A 22,749-nucleotide genomic window follows, 5' to 3' on the forward strand; every position below is an offset into this window, starting at 1 on the left:
GATTTATACCCAAACTGCCAATTTTCTTTACTTTTCTTTTCCCTTCTTAATGCCTTTATCTGCCAACTACCAATTTCCCTTAATGGCTACTGTGTGTCCAATTCATCCTTTATCCAACATCTGGTGCTCACTTGATCTAATTTGTAAGCATGATGCCTTCCAAATCCTGAATGTATCTTGCATTAAATTAAATGACCAAACGATCAGTGAAATTAATGCCAGTCATCGGGCAATAGGTCAATTTTTAATTTTTCAAGGATGCTTTTAGGTTTAAAGTTGTAAGTTTTAGCATCAGTTATTTGTATTGGCTTGGTTTTAGTCAATAGGGATCAAACACTAGATAATGACATTTTTTAGTCATGAGATTTTTACTATGTACATGAGCCAAGTTTACTATATAATGATGATATACAAGTTGTAAATGGACCCTTTACTTTTAGACAACTTGATCACATTTGATAAATACTGTGATAAAATAGATATCTGCAAATCGCTCTACTGAAAAATACTGTTCTCTTCCCTCAAAATATAACTCCAAAGTAAAAAGAGTAACAAAGGAGCGCACACTAAATTCAAGACAGGAAAATCGATGGACAATGGCTGGAAAAGTTCATTCAAAGAACGAAGTTCAAGCACCTATAGTGCTGACAAAAAGCAGTTTGAACTTGTTGTGTGTTGTGATGTGAAAGGAGTGCTAAAATTTAAAGAATGAAAGAAAAGAAGACAGACATTTTTGAGAATTTGACCAAACAAATAAACTTCTAGAATAGACAAATCCCACATGCACAGTACCTGGTCATTAGGTTATTTTGGTAATGTATGATACTCCAATTCATATTGTATTATATTCTTTCTTAAATTAGTAAAATAGCATCAACATATTTTTCACAGGGTATGTACTGTCATATGAAAAAGTTTGGGCACCCCTATTAATGTTAACCTTTTTTCTTTATAACAATTTGGGTTTTTGCAACAGCTATTTCAGTTTCTTATATCTAATAACTGACGGACTGAGTAATATTTCTGGATTGAAATGAGGTTTATTGTACTAACAGAAAATGTGCAATCCGCATTTAAACAAAATTTGACCGGTGCAAAAGTATGGGCACCCTTATCAATTTCTTGATTTGAACACTCCTAACTACTTTTTACTGACTTACTAAAGCACTAAATTGGTTTTATAACCTCATTCAGCTTCGCACTTCATAGGCAGGTGTTTCCAATCATGAGAAAAGGTATTTAAGGTGGCCACTTGCAAGTTGTTCTATTTAAATCTCCTATGAAGAGTGGCATCATGGGCTCCTCAAAACAACTCTCAAATGATCTGAAAACAAAGATTATTCAACATAGTTGTTCAGGTGGAAGGATGCAAAAAGTTGTCTCAGAGATTTAAACAGAGTTTCCACAGTGAGGAACATAGTAAGGAAATGGAAGAACACAGGTACAGTTCTTGTTAAGCCCAGACGTGGCAGGCCAAGAAAAATATCAGAAAGGCAGAGAAGAAGAATGGTGAGAACAGTCAAGGATAATACACAGAACACCTCCAAAGACCTGCAGCATCATCTTGCTGCAGATGGTGTCACTGTGCATCGGTCAACAATACAGCGCACTTTGCACAAGGAGAAGCTGTATGGGAGAGTGATGCGAAAGAAGCCATTTCTGCAAGCACGCTACAAACAGTCGCCTGAGGTATAAAAAAGCACATTTGGACAAGCCAGTTACATTTTGGAAGAAGGTCCTGTGGACTGATGAAATAAAGATTGAGTTGTTTGGTCATACAACAAGGCGTTATGCATGGAGGCAAAAAAAACACGGCATTCCAAGAAAAGCACTTGCTACCCACAGTAAAATTTGGTGGAGGTTCCATCATGCTTTGGGGCTGTGTGGCCAATGCCGGCACCGGGAATCTTGTTAAAGTTGAGGGTCGCATGGATTCAACTCAGTATCAGCAGATTCTTCACAATAATGTGCAAGAATCAGTGACGAAGTTGAAGTTAAGCAGGGGATGGATATTTCAGCAATACAATGATCCAAAACACCGCTCCAAATCTACTCAGGCATTCATGCAGAGGAACAATTACAATGTTCTGGAATGGCCATCCCAGTCCCCAGACCTGAATATCATTGAACATCTGTGGGATGATTTGAAGCGTGCTGTCCTTGCTCGGTGACCATAAAACTTAACTGAACTGGAATTGTTATGTGAACAGGATTGGTCAAATATACCTTCAACCAGGATCCAGGAACTCATTAAAAGCTACAGGAAGCGACTAGAGGCTGTTATTTTTGCAAAAGGAAGATCTACAAAATATTAATGTCACTTTTATGTTGAGGTGCCCATACTTTTGCACCGATCAAATTTTGTTTAAATGCGGTTTGCACATTTTCTGTTAGTACAATAAACCTCATTTCAATCCAGAAATATTACTGAGTCCATCAGTTATTAGATATATGAAACTGAAATAGCTGTTGCAAAAACCCAAATTGTATAAAGAAAAAAGGTTAACATTAATAGGGGTGCCCAAACTTTTTCATATGACTGTATATTTATATCAGTTCCTTTTTCAATAGCACTTAAATGACTTGTGACCTATATAGGTAGGTCATAGGTCACATGCTGAAAGAATGAATAAGGAACAGGAGCCGAGCCAGCTGAATAACGAGCTGATGGCAGCTATACTACACACCCAACATCTACTTGTAACTGCAGCAACTGTAATGTATTTAATCATATAATGGTTCACCTTCATCATCAACTTTATACACCGGATGGTGGGCATATATCTTCAAGCACTTTTCAAGTCTACAGAGCATATTCAGACACATTCTCTGTTCACTCTAGGATGTGATAGGAATCACAGGACCAGTAAGATCCTAGTACAACCCAGCCTAACGCTATAGGCCAATTTGTGACAGTCACTTTCCTGCAGCTCAATGTCGAATCTCCTCATACAGTAGGGGGTCCGGGATTTTGCCACTAACGCCAGAGTAGAGCCTTGTGCTCCTAAATGCTGCCATATCCACGTCTCTTCTCCTCATTGAGGAGGTGGAAAAGGATAGCCAGTAGTGCCAGAGAAGAGCCTTGCACTCTCAGATGCTTGGAGACATTCTGCACAGGAAAGCCAACAATGCTTAAACACCAATCATTCTCCACCCATTACCTTTCAGGCTTGGGGCCTTACTGCTAGAGTCCCAAAGTCTAGACCCTTCTGACTGGAGCCTCTTTGTTAGAAGGCCGGTTTGTAGCCTCAGCATTGTCTCACAATCTGAATCTCGGTCAACACTTCAGGATACTGCTATATCCATGCAGCCTCAACGAACCACAGACAATGTGCAGTTTCTGACATGCACTGAATCTTCACTAAATTTCTAGAAGTAACCGTCTCTTTCTGTATGAATCAATCCCTCCCATTGTGGGCTACTCCCAACACTTAACTATTACTTATCCTATAGTCTGATAACTACATATACAAGTGCTATGCAATATGTATTGTAACAGGTTACCCTATTATATATAATCTTACAGTACATTGCATAATTCAAATTGTCCCTCCAGAGAGGAAAGAGACAAACTCTAGCACCACTTATTGGAAGTAGCAAATCCTAAAAGTCAAATGTGGCTTTTATAAACAAGCCTTTTTATAAGACTTAGGATTTATTGCCAGATCAGAATCCCAATTTGCAGACACGGTGTTTCGGGGTGATTGCCCCTTGTCAGTGCAAAGTGTGCGTATCTGATCTGGCTTATGAGAAGCTATGTGGGGACCACGGGGAAGACTATTCTCCTTATGGAGACCTAACAAACCAGTGTGACTGTCAGTAAGAGGACTTTAGCTGCAATGCCCCTCTGGGAATTATTCAAATTGTCCCTCCAGTGAGGAAGGAGACAAACTAGCGCCACCTATTGGAAGTAGCAACCCTAAAAGTCAAATGTGGCTTTTTAAACAAGCCTTTTCATAAGACTTAGAATTTATTGCCAGATCAGAATCCCAAGTTGCAGACACGGTGTTTCGGGGTGATTGCCCCTTGTCAGTCAAAGTATGGGTATCTGATCTGGCTTATGAGAAGCTATGTGGGGACCAGTACATTACATAGAAATACATTACACTATATTACATTACCATCACAGTTCACATCACATTATATACAAAAGATACCTAACACAATTCACATTACACTATACAACATTACAAAAACACGATTTATTTCTTCAGGGAAAGGAGTTACTCAGTCCACCTCCTTGCAAATCTGTTAAAATCTTTGTATTACAGACAAAAAGCAACAGACTGAATTATGATTAGGTATATTAGATTTGACAAACATCTTACCCTGTCACTATGATAGTATGAAATGTAATGTCCATCCACTTTCACCCACCGCTTCTGAAACATGCGACTGCTGAAAAAAAATATAAAAAAAGAACAGACTATAAACTCTGAAGGTTTCTTTAATTTTTACATTGTCTTGATTTTTTGTTAATATTTTATTTTAGCTTGTTTTATTTAAATATTGTTATTACAATTTTGAGCAGGCCAGGTCCTATTACTTCTAGAATTGAATATATACATGTTCACGACTGCTTCTTCCATAGGACGAGATGAGCATCTCACCTGAGGCAATGGTCAGGGTGTATGTTAGGTGTGGGATTTGGCTGGTTCCCTGAACGAGTCGTTTAGCTGACAGTCATCTCAGAAAACAAATATATCATTGGCTCCCGGGTTCTTTGCGTTTAACAGTATTTGGGTATTTTACACGTAAATACAATTGAGGATATAAGTGGTGCATGGGCACTTCCGGGGATGTGGCAATCATCAGCAATTTGATGAGGTCACCTGATCACAGTATGGACTTTACTGCTGCACAGAGGGGGCTACTTGCAGAGAGTGCTCCAATGGTAAACTCTGTTGTGCAGCAAAAGAAATAAGAAAGTATTATTGTAAAGTATGCGATTGTGAGAGTGCTGATATTTTAGCTGTAGTGTCTCCTACAGTCCACCAGAGGGATGTATGTACAGCTGCAGTCTTTCCTCCCATCCACGAGAGGGGTGTCTGCAAAGTCTGGGTGGAGGATTCTGTGAGGGGCAAGAGAAAGGAAAAAGGGGAGACAGAGACAGACCAAGAGAGATCCTGAAGTGTGGTGGCCACCTTTCCCTGCACTGGTCTGCGATACCTGGATTGCTAGAGACAGCCTGTTGATTGCTGCACAAAGAGAGGTCCCGCAGCTAAGTGCAGCCCCAGTGACTGCCAGTCACTTATGAACTTGTGGTAGCGCTGAAAGCTGCCCGGATCTTCCAGGACCTGATACTCCTCTGGATCCATCCATCGGGACTGTAAGTCCCGAGCTCGGGCCCCTCACATTTTATTTCTACTTTTGCAGGACGTGTGCGCACACGTGGTAGTACATTGGCGTCAAACTGGTTAAGGTGTGCTGCAGTCAGTTACACAGGACTGACACTTTACTTTGTATAGCATAACTAAAGCTGGTTATTTCAACAATTTTACAAAATACAATATACAAATAAATATGCCAATTAAGTACAAGTAATATCACCAAGTGCAGAACTGCCTCAAAAAAGGTGAAAAAGAGTAAGCAAATAGTTGTGTAGGGCCCAAAAAAATCCAAATACCAGCGCAATACAGCAATGGTGCTGTATGACAGCCAAGTAGATGTTTCTTCTCTCACTCGAGAGGCAGTCAAAGGCCCAGGCACATGCCCACTCCTGCATAATCAGGCACATTTTTCAGACATTCAGGGTGACTTGCTCGTAATTTGGTTATGAGGGCGCACAAGACAGTTAGGGGTACTTTGCACGCTGCGACATCGCTATTGCGATCTCATCGGGGTCAAATCGAAAGTGACACACATCTGGCGCCGGTAACGACGTTGCAACGTGGAAAGCCTAGATGCGCCGATAAACGATCGCAAAAGCGTCAAAAATCGGTGATCTGTGTAGCTCCGGTCATTTTCATAATGTCGCACCAATAGGAGATACGATGTTGTTCCTCGTTCCTGCGGCAGCACACATCGCTGTATGTGAAGCCGCAGGAGCGAGGAACATCTCCTTACCTGCCTTCCCCGGCTATGCGGAAGGAAGGAGGTGGGGCGAGATGTTAACGTCCCGCTCATCTCCGCCTCTCCGCTTCTATTGGCCGCCTGCCATGTGACGTCGCTGTGACGCCGCACGATCCGCCCCCTTAGGAAGGAGGTGGGTCGCCGGCCAGAGCGACGTCGCAGGGCAGGTAAGTGCGTGTGAAGCTGCCGTAGCGATAATGTTCGCTACGGCAGCTATCACAAGATATCACATGTGCGACGGGGGCGGGTACTATCGCGCTTGGCATCGCTAGCCGATGCTAGCAATGTCACAATGTGCAAAGTACCCCTTACAGCTAGTAAATGGAAAAAGTTGTGTTATCTAGTTGTTAGCCATGTCATACCAGCTGGTAAATGAGAAATGTCACACTACACATCCAAATTGCTGACTGTCCAGGCTACTCAGTCGGATTATTCTTATATCATAATATAAGGGGTAAATTGTACACATTTCAGATTATTTAATTAGGGACTGCCAGACTGCTTTTTTAGCCTAGAGCGTCCCTCCACAGACAGACTGCAGTGATGTAGGCAACTAACTTTTATTTCAGCTTTTACAAGAAGAGGTGAAATTTCAAAAGCTAAGGACAATACATTATAAACTGTAATATTGGTTGGATTCGACCCCTCTATGTCAAGTTCCCGGTCGTACATTTAACAGCACCTGGTTGTGCTGTAAATAGCACCTGACTGATACAGTTCACGTGCACTATGGGTGGCCATGCTTGCCGGATCACATACCCCAGGAAATAACAGAATCGGTGCTAAAGTCCCTTTGGTCTTAGGATCAGTGGGTTCTCCATGTATCTGACACTTATTGATCTTAAAATAATGCCACTTCATAACAATATCTGGCCTACATGTTTCAGGCAGATAGCAGATATATTTATCTAACACCTGTAGGAGATTGTTATGGGCTCTGGATTTTTAATGTACATTAAATAAATGTAACTTTTCAAAAGAATGTATCCCTGTTGATGGAATTTCATTTTTAATATGCATCATATCATAGCAATATATCATTTCTTAGATTGGAACACTTATAATGCAGGTTCAGTCCCTCTTGGCTTTGGGCATGCACATTTTTCCATTATTGCTAGAAATCTATCAAGTCAATCAGCCTGAATAATTGCTTGTATAATTGACTTTGAAAAGGCTGCTCCATAATATACATTTTAGAAAGTTCAGCATTTATTCTACTATGTGCATTGAGCTGTTCTGGTTTTGTTGGCAAAAAATGGAACTTGAAGTTTCCCTAAAGTGCTTTAAAGTTGTTAGTATATAGAGTATTTGACGTATTCCACATAGTAGAAACTAAAGACATAAAGCTCAGTATTCCACTCATCAGACATACAGTATGTATTCTCCATTTGTAAAGTGCTTGATTTATTATACAATATCCCTTGGGTGCTCTCATTCCTGTCATCTAGGAATATGACAATTCATATCCATTTTCAACCAGTATAGCTAGGAAATGATTGACTCAGAATTCATACAATATTCATCATCTTATTGGCATTCTTGATAGATTATTAGAAAATAGTCATCCTCTTCATAAATATGTGGACATCTACCATCTGTGTATCATTACATTAATTTTATAGCATTTTTAAAGGGGTTGTCCACTACTTTTACATTGATGGCCTCTTTTTAGGCTAGGTAATCAATGCCTGATCGTCCAGGGTTCAACACCCCGCACTCCTGCCAATCAGCTGCTCTTGATCCTAGCGGCTGCAACAGAAGGCCAGAAATGCTCAGCTCCGGTACTGCTCCATTTTCTGATAATGGCAGTGGCTGAAAACTGCACATCCATCTCCTATTGAACTGAATGGGAGGTGGATGTGCAGTACCTGGCCGCCGCCGATATCAGAAGACAGAGCAGCATTTCCGTCTACCTACTGCCATTGCCAGGACCAAGAAGAGCTGAATGGCGGGGGTGCAGTGTGTCGGATGCCAGCCGAACAGGCATTGATAACCTATCCTAAGGATAGGCCATCAATGGAAAATTAGTGGACAACTGTTTTAAATACACACAACCAAACTGTAGATCTGTCACCCAACATACAGTCATGACAGAGTATGGTTCCTAAAACTGGTTGCACAACCTATAGCATCAATTCCAGCCTCGAAACATTTTGTAGCCATTTCTAAGCTTTTTGCACCTTACTGTTGATATTTTTTTTCCAATTAAATTCACTCAAGCTCTTAAATGTTTGTAGGGCTCCTTTTTCCAATAACAGATTTCATTTCTCTTCATTTTGATTGGATTGAATTCAAGACTCATTAATGACCAGTTTAAAACAGACCATGTTTCTTTCTAAACCAACCTAGTATAATTATAGTTGTGGGCTTTTTGTCAGAATTAGAGATGAGCGAACCCAAGGTTTGAGGTTCAGTCGAAAACCGACTACCAAAAAAAAACTTCAGGATCGAAGTTTCAGTTCGTTACGAGTGCAAACTACTCAAGCGAACAGCGCTGTGCTTGGATATGAGAGATGCTCAGTCCTGTGCAAGCCATATGCAGTGTTTAAACGGTTCGCACTGGGCATAAAATTAGCATGACCAGATGTTATGTGCACACACAAAAAAATATAAAAATTGAAAAACCTCTCCCACCATCCCCCGGAAGTTTTCTGCTTATGGCTGTCTGCATGTGGGCAGAGACACAAACTTCCCAATTACTGACTTCCATTATAGATAGGGTTCACTTTTCTTTAGAGACTTCATTTAATCTATAATCATAATGGTGGTCTACATTGCCAGACAGCTTCAGTTTAATTTCATCAGTCCATAGAACATTTTCCTAAAAGGTTTAAAATTTGTCTATGATATTTTTTGGGGATGCTCCATTGTTATTTTTTAAGAATTTCTTAAAGGGAACCGGTCACCAGTTTTTTCACTATTAAACTAAAAGTATCACCTTCTGCAGCTCCTGGGCTGCATTCTATGAAGGTGCACCTTGTTCCCTGACTCCCCTTACAGACCCCAAAAATAACTTTATAAAACATGACCATTACATATGCTAATGACCTGTGTGGCTCAGATGGGCAGTCTCTTTTTCGGGTCCTGTCTCCTACCCTGCCTCTGTTCGCCATCCTCCTTTCTTGATTGACGTGATGACACCACCCTCATCATCCACGTTGTGCTTTCAAATCTTGCGCCTGTGCAGTCATGTCCACTTGTTCAGGCGCAGTTTGCTCTGCCTTATCACAGACAGAGCAGAAAACATAGCGGCCCTCGCGCCGGTGAGCTAAATGCGCAGGCATGAGGATTAGGATCGGGTACGAGGATGATGCAGGGACGCCATGCACAGTGTCGACCATAATCTCATGCCTGTGCAAATCTTAATTTGCGCTGCACCAGGGCAATGCGAAGAGCCAGGTCCAGTGCCAGAATTGGCATATCTAATGGACTAAATCTGGGGCGCCTGCGTGCTGCTATTGTTAGTCTGGAAAGGGCCAAATAACCATGGCCCTTCCCATCCTAATATTATCAGCCCCCAGTTGTCTAGTATTCCTTGGCTGTTCTTAGAAAACTGGTGGGACCCCAATGTCATTTTGTTTAAAAAATTAAATCAAATATTTAAAAGCGTGGGATCCCCTCTATATTTCATGACCAGGTAAGGTACAGCACACAGCTGAGGGTTGCAGCCTGCAGCTGCTGCTGTTCCTGTGCTGGATATGAAAAATGAGGGGAACCCCACATCATTTTTTTACCAAAAAAAATAAAATAAAAACAGCTGGCCAGCTATCGCTGTATTTGTTATTTCTATCTATTCTATATGTTCTATCTATTCTATCTATTCTCTATCTATTCTAGCTATCAATTATCCTATTCTATCATATTTTGTTTCTCCTTTAAAAAAAAAAAACGCATAAAAAGCGCATTAATAAAAATGCAGCAAAAACAAGGCAAAACATCATGCGTTTCTTTAACCACAGGATAAAAAGATGCAATCAAGATGCACTCAGAAAAAGATGCAGCATGCACATATAGCCTTATACTGGTGTTTTACTATGTTGTAACAGATCCTCCTCGGCCACCAGGGCTCTTAATTATCTTCTATTTGTGAATTCCTTCATATATATCCCTATCATTGTAAATATCACCAGCATATTCATAATGCTGAATACCGCAAAATATAAGAAAACGAAGCTCACCTGTGCGGAGAAAGTTTTTCTAACCAGCCAGCTTTATTCAGAGTGGCATACGGCTCATAGAAGCATGCATATGGGGTGATTGAAAAGTCTTCTTGGGTTGATGAATTTTTAATTTGAGCTTCTGATTCTTTTTTTTGATGATTGACGCCATCATTTTGTAATGTGGTATTCTGGGATGAATGTACTTTTATGTCCTCATTGGAATATTTGTTTAAACTCAGTTGATTATTGCTTTCCTCCAACGTTGAATATATTGATTCCTCAGAACTTTCATGCATTGGAAAGTCTGTCATCCTCCCAGAAATATCTTGATTGCTGTATAATAAATAAAAAAAATAGAATAATAATAATAATAAAAAGTATATATATATTATATTATATATTATATTTTATATTATATAATATAATATATTATATTATATATATATATATATACCTAATGTAATTCAGAACATATTACTGGAAACATCCATTAATTTACATAATGTATCAATTTTAATCTTTTTTACCCAAACATCAACTCTCAAATACGCAGAGCTAGGGAACCCTGAGGTCAGTATTAGAATTTGTTTTCCAGCTTACGTTTAGGAGATTAAAAGGAGAGAGAAATGGCACAATCATGTAAAAGAAAATCTTGAAAGAGGGTAAGGGTGGCTTTACATGCTACTAGATCGCTAGCCGATGCTAGTGATGGCGAGCGTGATAGCACCTGCCCCTATCGTTATGCCGATATGTGAAGATCGCTGCCGTAGTGAACATCATCACTACGGCAGCGTCACACGTACTTACCTGCTCGGCGACGTCGCTGTGACCGGCGAACCGCCTCCTTTCTAAGGGGGCAGTTCTCTCGGCGTCACAGCGACGTCACTAAGCGGCCGCCCAATCAAAGCAGAGCGGCAGAGATGAGCAGGACGAACATCCCGCTCACCTTCTTCCTTCCTCATTGCTGGTGTGTGGCAGGTAAGGAGAGGTTCCTCGTTCCAGCGGCGTCACACGTAGCAATGTGTGCTGCCGCAAGGACGAGGATCAACTTCACCTAAGCGACAGCAGCAATAATTGGGAGAGTACCCCCATGTCAACGAGGAGCGATTTTGGACGTTTTTGCAACGATCCAAAATCGCTCCTAGGAGTCACACACAACGAGATCGCTACAGCGGCCGGATGTGCGTCACAAAATCCGTGACCCCAACGAGATCGCTGTAGCGATCTCATAGCATGTAAAGCCCGCTTAAGTGGAGAAATGAAAAGGATGAAAATGAGAGACAGAAGTTATGAAGATAAAGTAAATTTTATAGGCGTTGTCCTGTTCTAGGATAAGGTATTAAATATTTGAAAACGCTTTTTATAGTAATATAATGATATTTTATAATATACCTTATAAATCATATTCCCAAGGATCTGGCATCTGCACTATAGGCTGTGTGACACTAGGTCCCTTGCTGCAGCGATGTACAGTATCATGTGCCATTCATCATGTACAAAATCCTTTTTTCCGGCTTAGCCTGCCCTCAATGTACATGTTGTCATAAGTGCTTTTTATCACAGCACATGCACAGTGCTTGGACTGCATATGCAGCAAGAGTATTTGCATTTCAGGATGCCCATGTATGTGAAGTCATTAATGGTGAAATGTATATTGGAGAAAGGCCTGGGCAGGTTAAAATATGTACACCATTATAGGGCATGTTTTCAGAAGTGGAGGCTGAACGTCATATGACTGATAGTGAAGATGGCTAAGCCATTAGTAAGGCTGGCTACCACATGGCCACTAAATAGGGTCCCTCTTTCATCATTGTTTTCAACTGTATCAGCGTCCATGATGCTGATATATTTAAAAGAGTGATGATGGACAGAAGGTCCCATGCCGAGGTTGGCACATCCCCCTTCCACCCCTTCTGGCATCACACTTTCAACTGATAGAGTTGAAAGCAATGATGGAAGAGAAAACATGCAGCTACCTCCTACATCATTCTCCCTGTTCATGTGACGTCTCAATGCAGTGGGTGCAATGGTGTCGATAAATTGCGCCCACTGTGCCAAGATGTTCAGTGCTTCAGATTGCATGATGCAGAGACTAGAGCAGCGGGAAACATGGAGAGGTGAGTAATTTCTTATTTTAAAATCAATGAGTACTTTGTGTGAGCCATGATAGTTTGAAGAGCTGTGCGGGTACCAATTACACTTATTTGGAGGGCTATGTAGGGGCCATTATAATATTTGTAGGACTATGTAGGAGCTATTATATTATTTTGAAACCTATTTTGTTGGCAAACATGCTATTTTGGGACCCATCATGTTATTTGGTGGGACATTTAGAGGGTGATTATACCTTTTGGAGGGCATTCTTTTGGGGCATCATAATATCTGAGGGCTATTTTGGGAACCATCATACTATTTGGAAGGCTATGTGGTGGGCCATTATGCTATTTGGACCATTATCTTGCTTGGAGGACTGTGGTAGGCCATTATACGGTTTTGAGGACTGTGTGGGGGCTATTATAATATATGTGAGCCATTATACATTGTGGAAGGCTGTGTGCATCCATAATACTGTGTGGAGGGTTGTGTGGGGGCAATTATACTGTTTGGAGTGCTATGTGGGGGACCATTATACTGTATGTGTGCTGCTATACAATGTGGAGGATTAGGATTATATTGGGCTCATCAAAGTGTGTGGAGAGTTGTAAGGGCTACTATGCTATATGGAGTGTTAAAGGGGCTAATCTACTGTATGGAGGGCCACTATGCTATATAGGGCATCTAATCTATAATATATTGAGGACCACTATAATGTTTGTAAGGCTTTATGAAGGACATTATATTCTCGGGAGGGATGTGTGGGGGTCATCATATTGTATTGGGGTCACAGTGGGGATATTATACTTTGCAGATGCAGTGTACTGTAGAACTATAATACTTTGTGTGTGGAGAGTACTATAGTGGTATTCACTGTAGGGGTATCATACAGTGTTTGGAGGGCACTTTTCTTGGCATCATTTTTTATGTGGGCCATGAGAGGGGTATCTTAAGAGTAGAGATGAGCGAACCGGTCCCGGTTCGGCTCGAGTTCGGTTCGCCGAACGGAGGTCTCGTTCGAGTTCGGTTCGGCGAACCGAACTCGAACCGCATAGGAAACAATGGCAGGCAATCACAAACACAGAAAAACACCTAGAAAAAAACCTCAAAAGGTGTCCAAAAGGTGACAAACAACTCACAACACAAACACATGAGAAAGTGACAAGGACATATACTCATGCGAAAACAAAACAGCTGGACAAGGAAAAAGAGGAGGAGACACAGATATAGGCATGGCACGCCCTTCTAAAATCATGTAAAACACCGCAAGGTGACTCCAAGCGGAGTCTCCCTTTTTTCCAAAAATTGGGCCACACACACACCCACCCCTTCAGTGGCAGCACTTGTGCCCCAGTTGTACACTTCACAGCTAGATTTGCATCAAGCACATTCAAAAATACGCCATACTTAACCGTCCCCAGGATAACAATGGGGTAGGTAGCAAAGTCTTTCCTGATCCCAGCTCTGTTCATCTTGGATCATTTTTAAAAAACACAGCAAGCAAGGGTTACTCCAAGCGGAGTCTCCCTTTTTTTTCCAAAAATTGTGCCCCACACACACCCACCCATTCAGTGGCAGCACTTGTGCCCTAGTTGCAAACAGGATGTTTTGATTTGCATCAAGCACATTCCAAATCCACAAGCATTTACTCTCCCCAGGATGACACAGGGGTAGTAAATTCCTTGTGGATCCATGACTTGTTCATTTTGATGAACGTCAGTCTGTCCACATTGTCACTGGACAGACGCGTGCGCTTATCTGTCAGCACACACCCAGCAGCACTGAAGACACGTTCAGAGACAACGCTGGCAGCTGGATACGACAAAATCTCCAAGGCGTAAGTGAAGAGCTCTGGCCATTTTTCAAGATTTGAAGCCCAAAATGAGCAAGGCTCCATTTGCAAAGTCATGGCATCGATGTTCATTTGGAGATACTCCTGTATCATCCTCTCCAGCCGTTGGCTATGTGTCAGACTTGTTGTCTCTGGTGGCCTTGCAAAGGACGGTCTAAAAAAATTATGGAAAGATTCCATAAAATTGCTGTTACCAGCACCAGATACGGTGCTACTGGTACGGGTAGACTGTTGAAGATGAGGAGACCGTCCCATGTTTGTCAAGTTACAACTGGGAGATTCACTCCCTGCACCTGCACGGTTGTTTGGTGGAAAAGCCGAGCTAAGATCGAGTAAAAGCTTCTGCTAATACTCCTGCATACGTGCGTCCCTTTCTATGGCTGGAATTATGTCACAAAATTTGGACTTGTACCGGGGATCTAATAGTGTGGCAAGCCAGTAGTCATCATCACTTCTAATTTTGACAATACGAGGGTCATGTTGGAGGTAGTGCAGCAAGAAGGCACTCATGTGTCTTGCGCAGCCATGCGGACCAAGTCCACGCTGTGTTTGTGGCATAGAGGTGCTAACCGTTCTTTCTTCCTCTGACATCTCCCTCCAACCTCTTTCAACTGAAATTTGACCAAGGTCTCCCTCATCCGCTGAGTCTTCCATGTCCATGGACAGTTCGTCCTCCATTTCTTCATGTTCTCCTGCACCTTCCTCAACATCTCGCCTGCTACCATGCGCCCTTGTTGATCCCTGTCCCCCATGGTCCCATGCCTGCCGCGTTGGTGATGATTAACGTCTGGACCTTGGTGATGTTGTTGTGTCTTGCGCATATGAATCCTCCTGTAGATCCTCCCCTTCCTGTTGTTCCACCCCCTGACTCCGAATAGTGTTTAGCATGTGCTCCAGCATGTAAATGACTGGAATTGTCATACTGATAATGGCATTGTCAGCGCTAAACATATTCATCGCCATGTCGAAACTGTGCAGAAGGGTGCATAGGTCCTTGATCTGAGACCACTCCATCAGGGTGATCTGCCCCACCTCTGCATCTCGTTGGCCCAGGCTATACGTCATGACATATTGCATCAGGGCTCGGCGGTGCTGCCACAGTCGCTGTAACATGTGGAGAGTCGAATTCCAGCTTGTCGCCACATCGCATTTCAGGTGATGAACCGGCAGGCCGAAAGACTTCTGGAGCGATGCAAGTCGCTCAGCTGCGGTGGTTGAACGGCGGAAGTGAGCAGACAGTTTTCGTGCCCTGGTCAGAAGGCCATCTAGGCCGGGATAGTGTGTTAAGAATTGCTGGACAACAAGGTTCAACACGTGAGCCATACAAGGCACGTGTGTCACCTTGCCCAGGCGAAGGGCCGCACCCAGGTTTGCAGCATTGTCGCACACAGCCTTACCAGGCTGCATGTTGAGTGGAGACAACCATTTATTAAACTCGGACCGCAGAGCTGACCACAACTCCTCAGCTGTGTGACTCCTATTCCTAAGACATGTCAAGCTAAAGACCACCTGATGCCGTTGCACTCTGCTGCCGGCATGGTAATGAGGGGTGCGTTCTTCCTTCTGCACAGTGAGAACGCTGGTGGCCTGACCAGGCAAGCTTGGTGCGGAGGGGGAGGACACAAATGAGGTGGAGGAGGCAGAAGCAGTGGCGGAACTTGGACAGAGGATTGACACACAAGTCGTGGGGACGGCAAGACTTGTGCAGCAGACCCTTCACCATCTATCACCATAGTCACCCAGTGCCCAGTCAGCGACATGTAACGTCCCTGTCCATGCTTACTGGTCCAAGTATCGGTGGTGAAATGCACCCGTTCACACACAGAGTTTCTCAAGGAAGCTGTGATGTTGTGTGCGACATGCTGGTGTAGCGCGGGCACACCTTTCTTAGAGAAGTAGTGGCGACTGAGCATCTGGTACTGGGGCACAGCGACAGACATAATGTCTCTAAAATCCTGTGTGTCCACCAGGCGGAAAGGCAGCATTTCGGTAGCCAAGAGCTTACAGAGGGATAAAGTCAACCTCTTAGCTTTGTCATGGGTCGCAGGAAATGGCCTTTTATTTGTCCACATCTGAGGGACAGAGATCTGGCTGCTGTGTGTAGACGGTGTTGAGTAGGGTGTCCCTGGAAAAATGCAGGTTTGTGAGGAAAGTGCAGGCGGAGACATGATATTGCCTTCATCCAACGTTGGTGCTATCGATGTCTGAGAGAGCTGTACACACTCACTTGTTTCCCCTTCCAAACCAACTGACGACCTACCAAGCAAACTGCCTGTTGCGGTTACAGTGGTGGAAGTTGTGCGTGGAAAACCAGGTGTCACAGCTGTCCCCACAGTTCTAGAAGATGAAGAGCGCGCGGATGCACTGGAAGGGGCAGGCGGTGGATGGTTCGCTCCGCTAGGCCACATTGCAGCACGGTGAGCTTACCACTGGGACATATGATATTTATTCATGTGACGAATCATGGAAGACGTTGTCAAACTGCTGAGTTTTTGCCCTCTACTAACAGAATCACGACAAATTTTACAGATCACATAATTTGGGCGATCTTTTGCTATGTCATAAAAGGACCAGGCTAGGCAAGGCTTAGAGGGCATGCGACCTGCTGAGCCCCCCCGACTGGTGCTCAGAGGCAGAGTGGTGGCTGAGGATGCAGTTGTAGACGTGCTACCAGTGCTCCCACTCTGTCCAGGAAGGCGCAAGGTAACTTCGTCGTCGGTTGCATCCTCCTCCACCGCCTCTGTTGACCTCCTCGAGTGCCTGACTGTGGGTTGACAGTAGGTGGGATCTAGAACTTCCTCATCAATTGTTGTGTTTGCACTCTCCTCACCCTCAGACCGAGCCTCTTCTTGCCCTGACCGAATATTTAAGTTGTCATCCCAATCTGGAATCTGCGTCTCATCGTCATCAGTATGTTCCTCATTGTCTATAACAACAGGTGTTACAGTTGGTGAAAAAGGGTAAACATTATGCTCAGAAACTTGGTCCTCACGGCCTGAATCAGAGTCACAAAGGTACTGGGCATCACTGCAGACCATTTCCTGGTCTGTACTCACTGTAGCTTGGGAGCAGACCTCTGATTCCCAGGCTATAGTGTGACTGAACAGCTCTGCAGACTCACCCATCTCAGTTCCACCATACTGTGCAGGGCTGATGGAGACTTCAGAGCTGGGAGAAAGCAAGATTGATTGGGATGACAACTCAAAGGACTGGTGTTTTTTGGATGCGGTAGTTGAGATGGCGGAGAGGGCACTTGTTGGACCACTTGAGATCCATTCAAGCATTTTCCTTTTTTGGCCATCATCTACCTTTGTTCCAGTTGTTCGTGTCTGTAAAAAAGGGAGCACATCGGATTGTCCACGGTAAGTAGTAGACATCTTACTTTTGCTGGTAGATGGTCTATCTTCATCAGATGTTAATGGAGCTTTGCCACCTTCCCCACGGACAAACCCTTTTTTTCCTTTTCCAACATGCCTCTTCCCCTTTCCACCAGCATCTGTCATTTTGCCACTCATGTTGATTGCGACAAGATTGTGCACTTAAAATGTGGTAGTGAAAATTGAGAGGTGGTGTAGATTTATTAACAGCAGAATAAACAACAATAATTATCCCTGACAATGCAACTACGGCCCTTAAACTGGCAGCATAAATTGCTAGTATAATAGCTTTGTAAAAATGAGCTTGGATGTTCAATGCAGACGTGCTGCAAATATCTTTGCACTAGTGTGACAATACAGAAGTCCAACAGCCACGTTTAGGATGCCACTAAGTTCACTCAGTGTTTGCTAGTATAATGGCTTAGTAACAATGAGTTTGAGTGTGCAATGCAGGCAGACGTGCTGCAAATATCTTTGCACTAGTGGGTAGAGTTGATCGCGGTTCGCGGTTCTCCAGTTCGCGGCTCGAGTGATTTTGGGGGCTGTTCTAGATAAAACTAGAACTCGAGATTTTTGCTTAAGCTCGATAGTTCTAGATACGTTCGAGAACGGTTCTAGCAGCAAAAAGACCAGCTAATTACTAGCTGGCTTTCCGCTGTAATAGTGTAAGTCACTCTGACTCACACTATTATGAAATTTCAGCATATAGTGTGCGGGAACAGCGCATTCAGATCACTGCTGCTGGGATAATGGCGATCGCCTTTTTTTTTTTTTTTTTCCTTGTCTTTCTTCCCTAAGCGCGCGCGTGTAGTGGGGCGGGCCAGCATGTCAGCCAATCCCAGACACACACACAGCTAAGTGGACTTTTAGCCAGAGAAGCAACGGCATGTGTGATAGGATGTCCATGTTACATGTCCCTGCATTATAAAAACGAGTATCTGCCCATCCGGACGCCATTATCTCTTCTGCGTCCTTGGTGTCAGTCACCGCTGGTGCAGCGCCTATCTCCGATATTGCTGTGTACGCTCTATACACAGCGCTGTACAGCATAGGGATAGCACTTTCTATCAGTCCTTTTAAGGGGTAATACCGGCAGGGTCAGAGCCATAGGTGACAGGTCCGTGAAAACAGAGTTTAACAGCTACACAAGATGACAGCGTCTGTGTAGCTAAGGTCAGGGATTTCCTCGCTGCATTTCCCCATTAGGAGGGATAGAAAAGGCAGGCTTCCTTTCCGCTACCCAGAGACCCACAACCCTGCCACTGTACCCTCCTGCCCTTTGCACACTCCAACTCATTGTTACTAAGCCATTATACTAGCAAACACTGAGTGAACTTAGTGGCATCCTAAAAGTAGCGGTTGGACTTCTGTATTGTCCCACTAGTGCAAAGATATTTGCAGCACGTCTGCCTGCATTGCACACTCCAACTCATTATAATTAAGCCATTATACTAGCAAACACTGCTGCCAGTTTAAGGGCCATAGTTGCATTGTCAGGGATAATTATTGTTGTTTATTCTGCTGTTAATTAAGCTAGACCACCGCTGCAATCTACACCACCTGTCAATTTTTACTACCACATTTTAAGTGCACAATCTTGTCGCTATCAAAATGAGTGGAAAAATGACAGATGCTGATGGAAAGGGGAAGAGGCGTGTGGGAAAAGGAAAAAAAGGGTTTGTCCGTGGGAAAGGTGGCAAAGCTCCATTAACATCTGCTGAAGATAGACCTTCTTCCAGCAAAAGTAAGATGTCTACTACTTACCGTGGACAATCCGATGTGCTCCCTTTTTTACAGACACGAACAACTGGAACAAAAGGTAGATGATGGCCAAAAAAGGAAAATGCTTGAATGGATCTCAAGTGGTCCAACAAGTGCCCTCTCCGCCATCTCAACTGCCACATCCAAAAAACACCAGTCCTCTGAGTTGTCATCCCAATCAAACTTGCTTTCTCCCAGCTCTGAAGTCTCCATCCGCCCTGCACAGTATGGTGGAACTGAGATGGCTGAGTCTGCAGAGCTGTTCAGTCACACTATAGCCTGGGAATCAGAGGTCTGCTCCCAAGCTACAGTGAGTACAGAACAGGAAATGGTCTGCAGTGATGCCCAGTACCTTTGTGACTCTGATTCAGGCCGTGAGGACCAAGTTTCTGAGCATAATATTGACCCTTTTTCACCAACTATAACACCTGTTGTTATAGACAATGAGGAACATACTGATGACGATGAGACGCAGATACCAGAATGGGATGACAACTTAAATATTCGGTCAGGGCAAGAAGAGGCTCGGTCTGAGGGTGAGGGGAATGCAAACACAAGAATTGATGAGGAAGTTCTAGATCCCACCTACTGTCAACCCACAGTCAGGCATTCGAGGAGGTCAACAGAGGCGGTGGAGGAGGATGCAACTGACGACGAAGTTACCTTGCGCCTTCCTGGACAAAGTAGGAGTACTGGTAGCACGTCTACAACTGCATCCTCAGCCACCACTGTGCCTCTGAGCACTAGTCGGGGTGGATCAGCAGGTCTCATGCCCTCTAAGCCTTGCCTAGCCTGGTCCTTTTTTGACATAGCAAAAGATCGCCCAAATTATGTGATCTGTAAAATTTGTCATGATTCTGTTAGTAGAGGTCAAATCCTCAGCAGTTTGACAACTTCTTCCATGAATCGTCACATGAATAAATATCATATGTCCCGGTGGGAAGCTCACCGTGATGCAATGCGGCCTAGCGGAGCGAACCATCCACCGCCTGCCCCTTCTAGTGAATCCGCGCGCTCTTCATCTTCTAGGACTGTGGGGACAGCTGTGACACCTGGTTTTCCACGCACAACTTCCACCACTGTAACCGCAACAGGCAGTTTGCTTGGTAGGTTGTCAGTTGGTTTGGAAGGGGAAACAAGTACGTGTGTACAGCTCTCTCAGACATCGATAGCACCAACGTTGGATGAAGGCGACATCATGTCTACGCCTGCACTTTCCTCACAAAGTTGCATTTTTCCAGGGACACCCTACTCAACACCGTCTACACACAGCAGCCAGATCTCTGTCCCTCAGATGTGGACAAATAAAAGGCCATTTCCTGCGACCCATGACAAAGCTAAGAGGTTGACTTTATCCCTCTGTAAGCTCTTGGCTACCGAAATGCTGCCTTTCCGCCTGGTGGACACACAGGATTTTAGAGACCTTATGTCTGTCGCTATGCCCCAGTACCAGATGCCCAGTCGCCACTACTTCTCTAAGAAAGGTGTGCCCGCGCTACACCAGCATGTCGCACACAACATCACCGCTTCCTTGAGAAACTCTGTGTGTCAACGGGTGCATTTCACCACCGATACTTGGACCAATAAGCATGGACAGGGACGTTACATGTCGCTGACTGGGCACTGGGTAACTATGGTGATAGATGGTGAAGGGTCTGCTGCACAAGTCTTGCCGTCCCCACGACTTGTGTGTCAATCCTCTGTCTGTCCAAGTTCCGCCACTGCTTCTGCCTCCTCCACCTCATCTGGGTCCTCCACCTCCGCCCCAAGCCTGCCTGGTCAGGCCAACAGCGTTTGCACTGCGCAGAAGGAATCATGCACCCCTCATTACTATGCTGGCAGCAGAGCACAACGGCATCAGGCGGTCTTTAGCTTGACATGTCTTGGTAATAGGAGTCACACAGCTGAGGAGTTGTGGTCAGCTCTGCGGTCCGAGTTTAATAAATGGTTGTCTCCACTCAACCTGCAGCCTGGTAAGGCCGTGTGCGACAATGCTGCAAACCTGGGTGCGGCCCTTCGCCTGGGCAAGGTGACACACGTGCCTTGTATGGCTCACGTGTTAAACCTTGTTGTCCAGCAATTTTTAAACACACTATCCCTGCCTAGATGGCCTTCTGACCAGGGCACGAAAACTGTCTGCTCACTTCCGCCGTTCAACCGCCGCAGCTGAGCTACTTGCATCGCTCCAGAAGTCTTTCGGCCTGCCGGTTCATCGCCTGAAATACAATGTGCCGACATGCTGGAATTCGACTCTCCACATGTTACAGTGACTGTGGCAGCACCGCCGAGCCCTGGTGCAATACGTCATGATGTATAGCCTGGTCCAACGAGATGCAGAGGTGAGGAAGATCACCCTGATGGAGTGGTCTCAGATCAAGGACCTATGCACCCTTCTGCACAGTTTCGACATGACAACGAATATGTTTAGCGCTGACAATGCCATTATCACCATGACAATTCCAGTCATTTACATGCTGGAACACACGCTAAACACTATTCGGAGTCAGGGGGTGAGAGAACAGGAAGGGGAGGAACTACAGGAGGATTCATATGCGCAAGACACAACAACATCACCAAGGTCCAGACGTTCATCATCACCAACGCGGCAGGCCTGGGACCATGTGGGACAGGGATCAACAAGGGCACATGGTAGCAGGCGAAATGTTGAGGAAGGTGCAGGAGAAGATGAAGAAATGGATGACGAACTGTCCATGGACATGGAAGACTCAGCGGATGAGGAAGACCTTGGTCAAATTTCAGTTGAAAGAGGGTGGGGGGAGATGTCAGAGGAAGAAAGAACGGTTAGCACCTCTATGCTACAAACACAGCGTGGACTTGGTCCGCATGGCTGCGCAAGACACATGAGCGCCTTCTTGCTGCACTACCTCCAACATGGCCCTCGTATTGTCAAAATTAGAAGTGATGATGACTACTGGGTTGCCACATTATTAGATCCCCGGTACAAGTCCAAATTTTGTGACATAATTCCAGCCATAGAAAGGGACGCACGTATGCAGGAGTATCAGCAGAAGCTGTTACTCGATCTTAGCTCGGCTTTTCCACCAAACAACCGTGCAGGAAGTGAATCTCCCAGTTGTAACTTGACAAACATGTGACGGTCTCGTCATCTTCAACAGTCTACCCGTACCAGTAGCACCGTATCTGGAGCTGGTAACAGCAATTTTATGGAATCTTTCCATAATTTTTTTAGACCGTCCTTTGCAAGGCCACCAGAGACAACAAGTCTGACACATAGTCAACGTCTGGAGAGGATGATACAGGAGTATCTCCAAATGAACATTGATGCCATGACTTTGCAAATGGAGCCTTGCTCATTTTGGGCTTCAAATCTTGAAAAATGGCCAGAGCTCTCCACTTACGCCTTGGAGATTTTGTCGTGTCCAGCTGCCAGCGTTGTCTCTGAACGTGTCTT

At 44.2% G+C, this 22,749-nt stretch overlaps 1 protein-coding gene across 1 annotated transcript in view; it reads right to left on the reverse strand.

The window, feature by feature from the left end:
* ARAP2 (ArfGAP with RhoGAP domain, ankyrin repeat and PH domain 2) overlaps positions 1 to 22,749 on the reverse strand; it is a 494,936-nt gene that overhangs the window by 407,343 nt on the left and 64,844 nt on the right. Inside the window, exons 6-7 of the mRNA XM_075346952.1 lie at positions 10,251 to 10,565; positions 4,329 to 4,398 (exon numbers count right to left, since the gene is read on the reverse strand). Of these exons, the coding sequence (XP_075203067.1) occupies positions 4,329 to 4,398; positions 10,251 to 10,565 (385 nt within the window). The remainder of the gene's footprint in view (positions 1 to 4,328; positions 4,399 to 10,250; positions 10,566 to 22,749) is intronic.

The sequence above is a fragment of the Anomaloglossus baeobatrachus genome, chromosome 1, assembly GCF_048569485.1.
Source record: "Anomaloglossus baeobatrachus isolate aAnoBae1 chromosome 1, aAnoBae1.hap1, whole genome shotgun sequence".
NCBI lineage: Eukaryota > Metazoa > Chordata > Amphibia > Anura > Aromobatidae > Anomaloglossus > Anomaloglossus baeobatrachus.